At 39.1% G+C, this 16,359-nt stretch overlaps 1 protein-coding gene across 1 annotated transcript in view; it reads left to right on the forward strand.

Moving 5' to 3' along the window:
• Positions 1-16,359, forward strand: part of RPS6KA5 (ribosomal protein S6 kinase A5) — a 60,428-nt gene that overhangs the window by 24,681 nt on the left and 19,388 nt on the right. Inside the window, exons 3-8 of the mRNA XM_063440137.1 lie at positions 7,886-8,104; positions 10,243-10,358; positions 11,267-11,374; positions 12,798-12,881; positions 14,458-14,561; positions 14,686-14,836. Of these exons, the coding sequence (XP_063296207.1) occupies positions 7,886-8,104; positions 10,243-10,358; positions 11,267-11,374; positions 12,798-12,881; positions 14,458-14,561; positions 14,686-14,836 (782 nt within the window). The remainder of the gene's footprint in view (positions 1-7,885; positions 8,105-10,242; positions 10,359-11,266; positions 11,375-12,797; positions 12,882-14,457; positions 14,562-14,685; positions 14,837-16,359) is intronic.

The raw sequence follows: 16,359 nt of genomic DNA on the forward strand, positions 1-16,359 counted from the left end.
ACATACTGTGCACATTTGCCTACATATAAATGCGAAAAACTGTGCACAACACAATATTGATATACGTAGTCACTATACAAAGTCACTGCTGCCAAATCCCATGTCGTTTTTTTTTTTTTGTGTGTAGTGTAGACATAATAAGAAAGAAACTATAGTTCCCCCATTATCCCACATCACTCTGACATTTCTCAAATTCTGGGCTACAGCCATCTTCGCGTGTCTCCACCCAGTACTATTTTCTTCTGTATGTCTTCTTTGCCTTCATTCAGTGCTTTCTTAAAACGGTATTCTAATAAGTGAAATCTGCTCAATTTTTACACCATTCCCTGCCTGGGTTAATGTGTTTTTAAAAGACCCTATTTCCCCAAAAATAAGACATCCCCCGAAAATAAACCTTTTTCTTATTTTCGGGGGATGCTCGTAATATAAGCCCTACCCCAAAAATAAGCCCTAGTTGCTAGTTTGCTAATCTACGCTCGGGGAATTTTCCCTGAAAATAGATTCGCCAGACTCCATTCACAAGTAAGCTAATCTTTGTTCGGGGAAGTTTCCCCGAACATAGATATGCGGGATTCCATCCCCTAGTGAACTGGTCTATGTTCCCTGAAATAATACATCCCATGAAAATAAGCCCTAATGCGTTTTTCGTGGGAAATTTAATTAAGACCCGTTCTTATTTTCGTAAAAAAAAAAACGGTAGCGTGTTTTCACGAAAAAATTTAGGTTTTGGGCATATTTTCCAGAATGCATCCATCCTCCTTCTTTTAATTAGTTGCTGAATGTGGTATTTTTTTTTTTTTTTTTTCTTCAATATGTATGACATTTGGGTTTAGAGTTAAAGGACCACTATAGTGCCCTGAGGGTGCCCCCACCCTCAGCGTCCCGCTGGGAGGAAGGGGTTAAACACTCACCTTTCTCCAGCGCCAGGCTCCCTCGGCGCTGGGGACTCTCCTCCCTCTTCTGACGTCATCATCTGAATGCGCATGCCCAGCAAGAGCCGCGCGCGCATTCAGCCAACCCATAGGAAAGCATTCTCAATGAGACAGCCACTAGAGGCTGGATTAACCCATATGTAAACATATGGACCTGGTGAAGTGGTCTGGGTGCCTATAGTGGTCCTTTAAACTAAATAAATATATATATATATATATATATATATATATATATATACTCCATCCCTACCAATGAGTACTATGGCATTCATTCAGCTCTGTTGTAACCATGTATTTACCAACTAAACACTAGCCAAAATGAGCCAAGGAGATACTTTCTGTTTTTTGAATAGATCCCATTATTGCAGTGAGAATGATTTTAAAATAACTCCTCAAAACTGGACCCGAATTTCAATGCTACAAGAACAAAACAAAAAATATCTCTAGGGTGTATATATACGGCTGTGTGGAAATGAATGGTTGGTGTGCAGGGAAATGTGATCACCTAAAGGAATTAATGATTATATGGAGGTTCAACTGAACGGTAGCCAAATGGAAGCAGAAATTGTATTGAAATAACCCAATTTGCCTTCTGTGAATAAGCAAACTGGTTTTGTTGAAAATACCAAATTGTGACAAATGAATGGCATTTGACATTTTGTTGTAAAGAGAGCCTTTTGCCTGCAGTCAATACTCTGCCATAAAGAGAGTTAGAAGCTAGCAAATGTGAAAAAGTACAACCGTATTATCGTAGTTGAGTTCCAAGATGAGACGTAAAGCAGGAGAATGGAATTCTTGAGCAGAATAGCATTTTGTGGCTGGGAGTGACTCTCTATTGTATATTTTTCACCCTCTTCTAGTTTTTTGAGACTATTCTGTACATAATACTGGTGACGTTGCATCCACACCTCAAGGACAGTTCTTTAAACTCAGAGAAACTGGTTTAGGGTTAAGATCTGAGGATTGTCTCAAGAGAACTTAGAAAGAAAAGGTGTGTCCTTGTGGGTATTGTGTCGAACAATTACACAATGCTGTGGGCGGACTTCCTGCTTTGGTTATCTGCAGGAGAGGATGGCAAGCAAATCGCTCCATCTCCTGCAATGTACCCCTGCTGCTAGGGTCTTAAAGGGAACAGATCACTTTTTTTTTTTTTTTTTACTTGAAGAAAATAACCAAGAACTTTCTTTTAAATGTATATAAACGATTTGGCAACAGATATTACAGTTTGGCCTAGTCCAGGCACAATAAGGGCACACCTCATTTGAGGTAGAGAAACTGAAATGGCATAGTTTAAAACCGTGATTGATAGGGGATCTAATATGGATAGAGGTATGGTTGGCAAGATAAAACATGGACCATATCCTTTTACATTCCACTTGATCCATAATGTATTGAGTCCTGAGAATTGTGAAAGTATCCTTAAGGTCCTCTGTGTAACCCTTGCCCCACCATCAAGCTGTTAATTTATTTTGCCCTTAATTAATTGGTTATTACTGAAAAATATGGAACTATTGCTGCTTTCATTCAATTATTTTTTTTATTCTGTAATTTTTACAACTGGGCATAAATGCAGAGCATTTTGGAAATTATATGCCTGATGGTGTATGCTCACTTGAAAGCATTGTTGATTACCCAAAGGTGTTGGGGAGATAAGTGTGTTTTCATCTTACAATATTCATCTCTGTTAAACCATCAATGGTGTTACTGGGATATGAGATTTGTAACTGCCACTTGCCCTGTGTTCCAGGTAAAGGTGTGCTGTATAAGAGCGAAGGGTCAGGAGACGTTGGGTAGATCATAATCTGGATTAATTGTATGTGGTGTTTAAATGAAAAGTATAAGGATTGGGTGTAGTGAGAGAATGGAACAGGTCTGAAGGCAAGTGAGGTGCTAGTCAGAACCAATCCTTTCTATTTCTGGTGTATGGGCTCTGACATGCATAACTTCTTACAGTCCTATAGCTTACTGCTTTCCTAATAATTGTGTCTGTGCATTTTTCTAGAAAATGTGTCAAATAGCAGATTTTGTGTCCTGGATTCAATTTCAGTGCTGGCATCTGGATAACTGAATGGAATCTCTATAGCTAGCATGTGCTGTCATCTGCTCAGAGTGCAGACCATTCGGCGATGGGATACAGGACGGGATGGAGAACTCTCCGTTCTCAAGATTTTTAATATTCTATTTACTTATCCCTTTTATTAAACAAATCTATATTTATATTTTGTGAAAAATATGTGACTGTAGAAATCCACATCTCTTTATTCTACTATTGGCTCCCTGTCAATCATTGTTCTAAGCCGTGTCCTTCTCACCTGGTACTTAGCAGCAAGCACACATTTGGGGGAGATTTGTCAATGTGTTCTACCCCAAAGTGATCTAAAGTATTCAGAGTGTGCCAATCTCCATGGAAACGAACAAAAGCAACAGGCACATTGCATTAGGGACTTCCCTCATCCCCCTTGATTTTTTTTTTTCACCACTTGTTAGAACTTTCACCGCTTTGATAACTTTCCCAGTTTCCTTTTTTATTTTTCTTCCTCATTTGCATGGTGTTCCCTCGACGGAACAGAACTGACTTGTGATGTGATTTCCTAAATCTTTGACATAAATTCTAAAGAAAACCGAGCATCACATGATAAGACTAATGCAAGTTATAGATGCTTTTCAATGTTTTATTAAAATCGGGTGATTTCCAGAGAAGCGAACGTTATCTCTTTAAATGAACAGGCAGAGTATCCCAACATTTCTTTGAATGGTTATAATGGCTGTAGTGCCCTGGCGCCGTCCCTTGACTCACTGTTAAAACATTTATTTATGGTTTAACCATGAACTAGGTCCCATGGGAACTCCCGACAGCTTCTGCTCTGGCTTCTTGTTAACGCATTGTGTTAAGTAGAGCGGCAGTGGAGGGCAGTGATAGGCTGAGAGCAGTCATCTGGCTAAATGGCTAGCAATTATCCTGTTGTCTGTGTTTATTATTTTATGTAGAAATTAAGAAATATGTTTGTCTAATGACTTTTTAAGCTCTTCAGGTAGTAAATGCAATACTGTGCTTGATGTGAAGATGTTTTTTTTGGTTTTTTTTCCCTTTTCTTTTTTTTCCTTTTTCTTTTTAAGCCGCAGGTTCTTTATCTTTAACATTAATATTTTGTCTTCCTTTTTATTGACAAGCCGACAAATATGTTAGGTTTACAGCAATATGTACACAACACAACATTACATATTGTTATTAACACTTATACAGTACCATTCAACCATATCTGTAAATATGCACAACAAATAGTATTATGTGTATTATGTTCTGTTTCTTAACCTTTCTGGGAGGCTTGAGGAGTCAAACAGTGTGGTTGAGTCTAGCTTGTAATATTAAAAAATGTAGAACAAGTGACAAAAACGTATTAAAATTAAATGATCTGAAAAAGAAAGTGCAGAGGGAAGGTATATTCTCCCTTCTCGCTCACAATATTGTTGCCATGGTTCACATGTCCTTTTTTTATAAATAATTTTGATCTCTATTTTATTTATGCCCAGTTTACACAGTAACTAAACTATTGATTTTCCAGTTGTTGCTAAACTTTAACTCCCGTGATTTTCAGCTAATCTTTGGCTACTACAGTGAGAATTACCTGTTGGCTTAATCATAATATACTAGATATGTGAATCTCCTTTATGATTTTTCATTTTTTTTTTTTTTTTTACAATCTTTTCCATTTTACGTTTTACATATATAGTAAAGAGCAGGGTACAAAACAACAAAGTCGAGGAACATGTTTACAATATTACATCTTAACTGTCAGTAAACAATTATTTATAAACAGACCGCAGGTCAGTATGGTTGGGAAAACAAGTGTGTTATTTCAAACGGCATCAACAATTCTTGTAGGTAAATCAATATACTTTGATATGATGGGAGGTGCAGGAATGTATCTAGTCACCTGTGTAAACCTACCGGGTTACAATCAGGGTTGTCTGGTGTCATGTAGGCAATTTAGAGACACGGTTTTATGCGTTTACCACTCTATGCGTAGCTTTACCTTTCGTGCGTTGTCCCCCTTTTTACCCCGCATGATTGCTTGACATTCCTTATCTTCTTTATCTTCTTCTTTATCATGCACAAGTCATAGCAGCCGTAGCGGAGTACATTTCTTGGTTTTACAACTCTAATGTTAGCTAACAATTATTTCCTAGTCAGGCCGTCTGATTGCATGGGTAAGAACCAGGCGTGCTGGTTCAGATAAGGTAATCAATTACTGTGGGTGAGCATGTGTCTGGAGAAATGTTTGCCTGTTGAACTATACTGCCAGTCAGATGCGTGAACCCGTTGGGTACCGGTCAAGGTAGTCAGGTGGTGCTTTGCTGTACAGGTGACTTCGCGTTATCTGATCTCAGTTCCCTACGCGGCATTTTACATCTTATATCATGTGTGTACAGGTAAATGTGTCCCTATTGCGGGTCTGTCCGAGTTAGCCGTTGGGGGTATCGTCCGTCGTCCAGTCCTGGAGGGGGGTATGGGGTAGGAGGCATTGGTGAGGTGGGTAGTTGATGAGGTTAGCTTTGTACGTGACGGCTTTCTGAGATCCTCTGGGGCATCCCGTTAAGATTAGTTGATCTGTTGGCTATGTATGTTTCCCAGGGATACCAGGTCAGTGCACATTGCTCCTGTCTACCATATAGGTCTGCCATTAGGGTTTCCATTGAGTGGATTTCCTCCACCTTTGTCACCCATTGCTGGAGGGTAGGCGCCCCCTTCTGCTTCCACAATGCCGGGATAAGGGCCTTGGCTGCGTTGAGTAGTGGCAACGTTAGGGACTTCTTATAAATCTTATTGGGTGCGGGGGTGTGGTGTAACAGCATCGTTAGGGGATCTAGGAGAATCCCTGCTCCTGTGATTCTGTTTATCTCCTCCCTGACCCTCTCCCAGTATGTGGTGATCATGGGACACGCCCACCATATGTGGTGGAACGTGCCTATGTGTGTGCCGCATCTCCAACAGGTGTCCGGGGCACTGTCGTTCATGCGGTTTAGTATGTCCGGGGTTCTGTACCAGCGGGTTAGAATTTTGTAATTTAGCTCTTGGTACTTTGAACTGATAGAGCATTTATGTGTGAGGGTGTAGATCTTGTCCCAATCCTGTGGGGTGAGCGCTTCCCCTGAATCTGTCTCCCAGTGGTCCTTAAATTTGAGCACCACATCCCCACTGGTCTGGGCCATGAATATGGTGTATGGTGTATAGGGTGGAGATACCCCTATGTACGTGTGTTCGGTGTGCGCATATGTGTTCAAAGCTGGTGAGGGGTCTTATCAGATGCCCTCGGCCAGGTAAGGACAGGAAGTACATCTTTATTTGGTGGTATCTGAATTGTTCGAGTAACGTTGGTGTTCTATCGGGGCATAGTTCTATGAGTGGTTTAAGTCCTTGCGTGCCGATCCATTGGTGTAGGTACATCCAATCTGCCTGCCGGAGACCGGCCAGGTCTTGTTGGGATAAGGCGTCAGCCAAGTCCAGGTTATGAGTGATGGGTGTTAAGGGGCTAGGGGAGGTGGTGAGCCTCAGTCTGTAGCGTACAGCTATCCACACTCTGATCGTGGCGTCGATTAGGGGATTTTTGGTGTGTAGGTCAGCGTATGTGGCGGTATGTAACCATAGTCTGGAGGGTATTTTCCTGTCCGTTTGCTCCAGCTCCAGAGTCACCCACTGTTTTAAGGGGTGTTGTACGTGCCAGTCCGTCAGTCTATGTAGATGTGTGGCGCGGTAATATGTCTCAATGGAGGGCAATCCTGTGCCTCCCATCCACTTTGGCAGTTCTAGGGTGGATTTTTTTGTCCGGGCTGGGCGGGAGTTCCAAACGAATTGGCGTATGGCGGTCGATATGGAGCTAAAAAAGGCTCTGGGCAAGGTGATCGGCACTGTTTGGAATAGGTAAAGTAACCTGGGTAACACGTTCATTTTAACTGCATTGATTCGCCCGAACCAGGAGACATGGTATGGGGACCATTTCTTAAGGTCTGCCAGCAACGAGTGTAGGAGTGGGTGATAGTTATGGTGGTATAGTTGGGACGGGTCCTTGGGCAGCCAAATTCCCAAGTATTTTAGTTTGGTGTCGCACCATTTGAATCGATATTGGGAGTAAAGGAGAGGGCCTGTGTGGGGCGGGAGGTGGAGGGCCTCTGATTTGTCTGTATTGAGCTTAAGGTTAGAGATTGCTCCGAACTCCCGAAAAGCTGTAAGAAGGTTTGGCAACGAGATCATCGGTTGAGTAAGAAAGAACAGCATATCATCCGCATATGCGGCTACTCTGTATTCGTGACGACCGAGGTGGAAACCGGAGATTCCCCCATTCTGTCTGACCGCCCCCAGGAGTGGTTCCAGGGAGAGGGCAAACAGGATGGGGGAGAGCGGGCATCCCTGGCGGGTACCGTTCCTGATTTGAAAAGGGGCGGACAGTGCCCCGTTAACGCGGATCCTCGGCGTGGGACTAGTGTACAGGGAGAGCAACCAGGACAGCATGTTTGGGCCGAATCCCATGTGTGTGAGGGTGCTCCCCAGGTACGATCAGTCCACCCGGTCGAAGGCCTTTTCGGCATCAGTCGATAGTAGTAGGAGTTCCCTACGGTGCGTCCGTGCTATGTGTAGGATGTTCAGTGCCTTGATCGTGTTGTCCCTCCCTTCCCTGCCCGGGATAAATCTAACCTGATCTGAGTGTACGAGGTGGGGGAGGTGTTTATGATTTTTCATTTAACTGGGAAGTGACCAGAACATTTTTAAACGTTTAGGCTAAAAAAAAGTGTAGATGGTCAAAAAAAAGTGAATTTGAGACTGTATTTATTTATTCCGATTTTTGGCTTGTATTTGAGGTTCTCTACTCAATAGCCAGTTTAGTTAATAACTCTGATGTATTTTGTTAGTTGCAAGTAATTCGTGATAATATGTATGTCTGTTTTGTCTATTGTAGCCTATGGCAAAGTGTTCCTGGTACGGAAAATAAGTGGCCATGACTCTGGGAAGCTTTACGCAATGAAAGTGTTAAAGAAGGCGACCATCATTCAGAAAGCCAAGACAGCAGAACACACGAGGACAGAAAGACAAGTCCTGGAGCATATTAGGCAATCTCCGTTCCTAGTCACACTTCATTACGCCTTCCAGACAGACGCCAAACTTCACCTTATTCTGGGTATAGCATGGTTCTATAAAATGATATATATTTTAAAATTTTCTGTATCTCTGCAAAGAATGCCTCATTTACCCTCAAACCTATTCTGGGTCCTCTACGTCCTATGCCACATGGAGTCTTGTTAAAAGACCCAGATGAGGATCCCTTGCTTTAGCAACAGTTACACTGTGCTCCTCACCCCAAAGTTGAGAAATGTAAAATACATCAAGCTATACAACTGTGTCTAGTGAACAACCCACTGGACAAGCACAGTGTTATTTACTTGAAAATTGTTGAGAACTCAAAGTGAATTTCAGATTTAAGTACAAAGTAGCAACTTTGAAAAATTCTTCAAGTCATTATGCATTTAGCCATTACTTTGGCCTTAAATTGTAAATTTGCTTTCAGCTCCTGTTAATTCTTACTTTAGTACATAAGCTAGCATGTGTCCACATGTTTTACACTCTTAAATTGTTTCTCATTGGGTTAATTCGTAACTGAGCTGCAATTTTTGTTGGTTAAAAATAAAATAAAAAATTTCCTCCTACAATAGAAATGACCGCTTATTGCTCGTCCACACCCTGCCAGCCTGAACTGATGTGTATGTTGAAACTTCGGGTGTGAGTGTAAAGGGGCAGGCCTCACTGTAGCGATTGTAATTTGAGCATCCCAAAGCCTTTTATTGCTTCCTTTTTTTAAGGAGAATTAGAAGTTACGCACGCAACTGTAAACGTTTGGTTTGTGTGGGTTTTTTTTGGTTGTTGCTGTTTTTTTTTCTTACTGCTTCTCGTCAGGTGGGACTGTCCTTTTTTTTTTTTTTTTTTTTTTTTTTTAATTTTCACCTCATCAGATTTAAAATATAGAATACAAACTTCCAACTTTTCACCTGTGTTTAGTGGAAATGGCAACTAATTTCAACTTAACTTTGGATATACAGCTTACCTCTGGTTACCTCCCAATATAGTAATCACAGGATACAAACATAATTCAAAACTCTGGAATCCAGCTAATACCACTAAAATGAATAAACAAAAGCATAACGTTGGTGCAATACTGTTTTCACATCTGATCGCAAGACACTTTTTGGTTGCACTCACAAATTAGATGTAATAAAAGAGCCTTCAAGGTGCCTCCGCTGCTGGTTATGTGGGGGTTACAGCCCCCTCCTGATGATGGTCCCGATAAGGAATCCAGGAACTTCAGAGATGTAGGGAAAGTACAAAATTTGCTTTATTAACATATATAGTAAAACAAGGGAAACGCCCTTCTGAGCCAAGGTCTCCCCAATTCTCCTTTGTTGACGTTACTGCCCCTAACTCTTGTTCTGGGGTAGGTAATGCTGCCCCAATGATGCTGCTAGAGGTGGAGTAACACCGCTAGCAGCAGAAGGGTTAAACTCCTTTATGTGCAGTGTTTCATAGCAAAATGGTGCACATACTGACTTCAGGCACCATGACTACTTCAAATCGGTGAAATGGCCATAGTGATTGGAGTAACCCTTGAAAGGCAATTTGACAATAGCGTGTCTGTTTCTAAATCTTTCCTACCCCTTAACACCAGATTTTAGATAGCACTTGGATGCATCTCAGCTAACTGCCAATTTAAACCGGTCTGAATGCCCACATTTAAAAATATTTACGTTTCTGTGTAGCCTGATAACTCCTGACTGCACATGATGGACTGTGTTTTCAGTGATCTCAGGTTGAGCTCCCAGTACTAACCCTTAAAATGCCACGTTCTGGCGCACATTTTTCTGTCATCTCAGAAAGATAATTAGTGATCTCCAATTACTGCTGGGAACTTGCATTCCATGCATGCTTTTTGGTGTCTTGGGCCTGTAAGTTCCTGCTGTGGAAATGAAGTGCAGCTCAGATTTTAACCAGGGATCTGTATTCTTGGCTTGTGTTTTATTTTTATTTAATTTTTTTTTTTCCTGCAGCAGCAGTGGGGTGTGTGTGTGTGTGTGTGTGTGTGTGTGTCTCCGTCCGTCCAACAGACGCAACCAATACATTTGCAAACTACATTACCTTGGTATTGTCCTTAGGTTGGTTGAATGTCAAGAAAAATGTAGTTCACCTATACCTGGGCTTTATAATTTGGATATTTGTGATCTAACAGTGCACACCTTATAGTGACTCCATGCCTTTAATGTCTTGCAGATTACATCAATGGAGGGGAACTGTTTACTCATTTATCCCAGCGAGAGAAATTCACGGAGGATGAAGTCCAGTTATATATTGGAGAGATTGTACTTGCGCTTGATCACTTGCACAAGGTAAGTGTAGAATGACTATTCAATGAAAGGTAACATTCTTTGAAGTGATGAGTTTTTTCATGAATTAATTTATTAAGATAGAAATGGAGAGAGAGGAGAGTTTGTCGTTCATTTCTGGCGTTTGATTTATTTATTTATTTTTCCTTTCTTTCATAGTTAGTTTCAATAACCTTTCATCTCATACAGCATGGTTTGATTAAATGTCAAATGCAGACATTCACAGTGGTGTGTGCCATTATGGTGATTTTGGAATGGTGCTCTATTTATTGGTGAGCAGTTCCCTTAGTGTGCGACATAATGGCGCACATAGTTATAATGCAGGGAACAACATTTACCCCTTTCTAAAACTGTCCTTAGTGTAGATGTACATGGATGTACCTATTTAAATTGCCACTACTCAAGTATAGTCCATAAACTTAATATTGACATGAAATGCTGAGGGCCATAACTCCCTTTGCTCTCCGATTCATTTGGCTGAGGATAAGGATCACAATCAACCTCATTCTGTATTCAGGTGGTTCCTGACACGATCATTGCTAGTCCTCAAACATAATGGGAATTTGAGTTGATGGGGTTCCAAAACAACTACGTAGATGGTTGTTTTTTAATTTTATTTCCCTTTACTCGTAAGATTGCTTTCTTTACGGTTACCCAATAGCTTTGTCTTTTGTCTGTAATGCACAAATTGCATTTAATTTTATTGCATTTACCAGTGACCCTTCAGTGCCTGGTAATCTGTCGGGGATTGAATTGGTAATGGGTGCTATAAAAGTAATGATTGTACATTTTAGTGCCAGAGATGTGTGCAAGGCCTTGATTTTATGGCACATGGCATGAGACTGCTTTGCAAGTTCATCAGCATGGTCATTATATTCTGTATGTTCAGGCATTTTCATTTTGCTTTCCAGCTGGGAATAATCTACCGGGATATAAAGCTTGAGAATATTCTTTTAGATTCCAGCGGCCATGTGGTACTAACAGACTTTGGGCTAAGTAAAGAGTTTCTGTTTGAAGAGGTAAGAGGATCCCGTATATGTTCATGCCGTGGTCTGGGGTGTCTCTAAAGCATTACAGAAGGCATCTAAAATTCTAGGCCCCAGATACTGTAGACCAACTACTCCCATTATTATCTGCCCATCTATTACATTCAAAGAAATCTGCAAGTTGTTGCCATCAGCATCTGGGGTGCAATCCTGTGGTAATTTTGTGTGCGGATTTTTCAAGCTATTTGCACCAGTTACACTGAGCACATTCTATGAAGGAGTGAGTAATTTCAGATTTTTCACACACACTATAAATCGTTTTACATCCTTCATTTAAATGTCTATGTAAGCACATACCATATTTTTTTTTTATAATGTAAGACCCATGTATTTTAACTTTTTTTTCTAAATAGAAGTTAAGAGGGAAAACATAAAACCATTACCATATTTACAGTAGAGTTCAGCTTATGTTTATAGGGGATGGTGTGTGTGTGTGTGTGTGTGTGTATATGTATGTATATAGTTAAGGGGTGAGTTAACTTAAGCCCCTCCCACAATTACAGGCCAAACTGCCTTAATACATATATATTTTAGAGGAGAGCAATTTTATTTTTTTTGTTTTGTTTTCTACTTCTTTGCTTCTTACATTTGGCCAGGGAGAGGGAACATGACGATTCCTGGTGGTCCAGTGGTGAAGGATTCTGACCTCTGCCGAGTGCAAACTGAGTATACTCTTCTCGTGAACCCCACCACTGTGTTGTGTCGTATCGGAGTGTTGCCGTGGGAGACCTGTGGCAATGTTCCAAATTGATGGGGTTCGCATTAGGAATACTCTGTTTGTACCCTGAGGAGGCCCCCACCTCAGAAAACTGTACTGACCCAGTGAGGGAGAGCTAAAATTGGGGTAAAAAACGAAATAAATGTGCCTGCATTCCCTATTCAGTGTATAAATACACATCCTATATGCATTTGGGATATAGATTGCCAGCACTCCAACCCTTCGTCCTCCAAATTTTCTGGCAAAAAATGAAGCCCTATATTTTAAAAAATACTTTAAAGCATCTTTCATGATAAATGTCATTTGTGAAATGGAGTGACCCTTTTTGTATGTATTTTTTTTTATTTTTATTTTTTTACATTTGTGGAAAAATGACTTAAGTATAAACACACACTTGTTTGTTTGGCAATCTTTTTGTGTATAATTTTATTCATTTTAATTTAAAACAGTATTTTTTTTATATTGCATTGCAAAATTCACACTGGAGTGCCCCCTAAAATATACGGTGGCTGTAGTGCAGATTTTTTTCCCCACTCTTTTGGTTAGAAAATTAATAACATTTCTTATTTATTTAATATTTTCTTAATATTAATATTTTCTTAATATTTTCTTAATATTAATATTTTCTTAATATTTCTTATTTATTTTAGAGGAAATTAACAATTTCTTTACTTTTAGAATGAAAGAACATATTCTTTTTGTGGAACCATCGAATATATGGCACCAGAGATCGTCAAAGGGGGAGATTCTGGACATGACAAGGTACTCCATTAATGCTTACATTAGTCTGTCGGTTTTTAGAATGGTGAGATTAGGCCAGCATTTACAGTCTATGTTGGGCTTGGATTCACAAAGCGTTAAAAGAAAGCCTTAAGCACCAAAACAACTTTAATTTAGTGAAGAAGTTTTAGTGTATGATCAATTCCCCTGCAGTCTCACTGCTCCATTTTTTTGCCATTTAGGTGTTCAATTACTTTTGTTTCTGTTTATGCGAACTTAGCCACACCTCCCATGCCTTTATCTCACTGCCACATTAAAAATGGTTTAATTTTTCAATCCGTTCTGACAGCACAATGTATTTACTTTAGATGTTTTATCTCATCCTCTGTTAAATAAACTTTTTAATAACACTCGAGGCTACTGCATGCACTAGCAGGCAATTAACAGAGCAGGAGATAAGAAAAATCCTAATTAAACAGAATGTAAATATAGAAAGTTTTAAACATTAGGTCTCTCTTTACAGGCCTTTTGTAGGGAGACCGTGTAGGTCACATGCAGGGTAGGTATGAATAGAGCTGCATAGACCGTGTATTCTCTCCCAAGTAGCAAATAATTCAGCAATTTGACTTCAGGGGCATTATCTATACATACCATGTATACTACTTAATTAGGCAAAAGTTTTTTTGCTGCTTAGAGTATCTCTTTAACCCTGCAACGTAAACCTTGTGGTTTCTAAAAATATTGCAATGTTTTACATTGCTGGAATAAAATGACCGGGCCACTGTACCCAAACTACTTTATTGAGTTGAAGTAATTTGCGTGACCTGTTAGTGGTCTAATAATTCTCTTTAAATTTCAAATAATTTCCAATAAAATTATTCCTGTTTTCCATGGAAAAGTGTTTAGAATTTTTAGAATGTGTACAGTTTATTTTAAAAAAATTTTTAATAACCTGCACGGTTCATATGAGGCAGACCTGCCTGCTTCATTAAAGGAAAAACATGATTAATGGAAAAACATGAAAAACCTGTTGGCATGTGTTCATACACACTGACTTCCATTAACTGGTGTAAATAGCTTATTTCATTTTTATTTAACTTCTTTATTTTGTTTTTATTACATTATTTTTTTTGTGGATGAAACTTTTAGATGCCTGGCTGCCAACTTGCTATACATCATTCTATACAAAGCTGACATCTGAACTCCATTTTTCATATCCTATATCATCTGCTATGCAGGGTTAACCAGATATTCAGTTTTCCCACTGAAAAGCTAGGGAGGGCCATTATTATTTTTGAGAACTGTGTACTTTCCTGGTTTTGGCAGATTTTGTAATATCTGGGGATTTACAGCAAAATGAGTATCTCTGCAAAAGTGCATATCTTTTTAAATTATTTTTTTATGCACTTTATGTATCATGTATGTAACAAAATTAACTCCGTTTTATATAGTGCCTTTTTGAAACATGTAGAACATCTGTACTCGGAGGCAGAATAATGGATTGCATTAATAAAATACTGGTTTTATTTTTTTTAAAGAAAATAATTTGCATTGAGAGTAATCCTCATATTGTGTTTGTGTGTGTTCTGCTCTTGTTGAATAAATCAATTTTTTCCAGGCAGTGGACTGGTGGAGTTTAGGTGTTTTGACTTACGAGTTATTGACTGGGGCATCGCCATTCACAGTTGATGGAGAGAAGAATTCTCAGGCTGAGATTTCTAGGTAAATAATCCACATTTGATCTCAAAATCCATACATTTATTTAATGAAAAAAAAGGTTTATCTCATAAGCTTCTTTTCTGGTTTTTTTTTCCCTTTTTGTGTGTGTTTTGTTTGTTTGCACCAGGAGAATATTAAAAAGTGACCCTCCTTATCCTCCAGAAATGAGTGAAGCGGTAAAGGATTTGATAAAATCTCTTTTAAGGAAAGATCCAAAGAAGAGATTAGGCTGTGGACCAGAAGGCTCAGATGAAATAAAAAAACATTGCTTTTTCGAGGTGAGGTGTTTTTAATCTTTTGAGCGTCCTGCTGAAAGTTGGATGCTTGGTGTTCTGTGCAAGCGGCGTGTGTTCTAATGCATTGTGCTATTCTGTGAGAAGCATTGATCGCTGTAGAAGAACTTTAATGTGATTGAAGATTTAGCTGTTCCCTGGAGCATTTTGAACACTTGCTATTTTATTTCTAAAAAGATCACCTCTTTCCAGCAGATGGAAGCTCATTTGCCTTAAGCTGATTTTTAATTTAAAAATCTCCAAGAGTGCATTAAACAGAGGAGAAAAAATAAATTGTGTGTGTGTGTGTGTGTGTATGTATATATGTATGTATGTATATATATATATATATATATATATATATATATATATATATATATATATATATATTCGACTGAAACGTTGATTTTTATTTTGAGCTAATAAAAGCTAAGTTTTATTCATTCAACTTGGAAGTCCCTGGAGTGCTATCTTCTACTTTTGTCTATATATATATATATATATATATATATATATATATATATATATATAATATGTGTGTGTGTGTGTGTGTATATATATATATATGTATATGTGTATATATATGTATGTATATGTATGTATATATATATATATATATATGTATATATATATATATATGTGTGTATATATATATATGTATATATGTATGTATATGTATGTATGTTTTCAGGACAATATTGATTATGATATGAAGTAAGATTCTTGTTAGCAAACCTGTGATACGAAAAATTTGGTTGAAGTGTGCCCAAACCGACGTATGCTGTAGGCCAGTGAATAAAGTGAGCCTACACTAGAAGAGTATGGTGAATAAGGGGAGTGGAGGGTGGGGCAGCATTTCATCAGACCAATCACAGTAAGAAAGGGGGGAGTCCCTTTTATAGGTCCATAAGCCCCTTCCACAACTTCAGGCCAAGCCTTCCAATTTGTGTTTGGGGCAACATTGATTATGATATGAAGTAAGATTGTTGTTGGCAAACCTGTGATAGGAAAAAGTCAGTTGAGGTGTGCCGAAACCGACGTATGCTGTAGCCAAAGTTTGGCTTGACATGATTGATCCAGTCAATAGCGACACTCAGCAATGTAGGGGGTCAAGACATACAAAATAAATTGATTTGTTCCAGTAAGGAGCCTAATACCGGAAGCTGAAGAAGGCATCGCTGTAAAGCTACGTATTCAATAAATGCTGAATATGATAGTAGTGAAATTCGCCCTGAAATACCAAACATACAGTTAGTAGAAACCGATTAAATCAGCTGTGGCAGGCCCGCCATGGCTACTTCTATGAGTACGAGGTAGGGCTGTCTCAACTTAAAGATGACATGTTTTAGTATAATAATGATGTTGTCACAATATGTCAGATATATGTGGCACCGCAACTTATCTATATCCTAATTCACCTATCAGTGTAAAAACTTTCAGACAGAAAGTCTGATAGCATGACAGAAAGTCAATATCCCGTTGGATATCTGGACGTACAGGCGCACATGCTCAATATGGAATTGTCTTGT

This window comes from Pelobates fuscus, chromosome 13 (assembly GCF_036172605.1).
Source record: "Pelobates fuscus isolate aPelFus1 chromosome 13, aPelFus1.pri, whole genome shotgun sequence".
Classification (NCBI taxonomy): domain Eukaryota; kingdom Metazoa; phylum Chordata; class Amphibia; order Anura; family Pelobatidae; genus Pelobates; species Pelobates fuscus.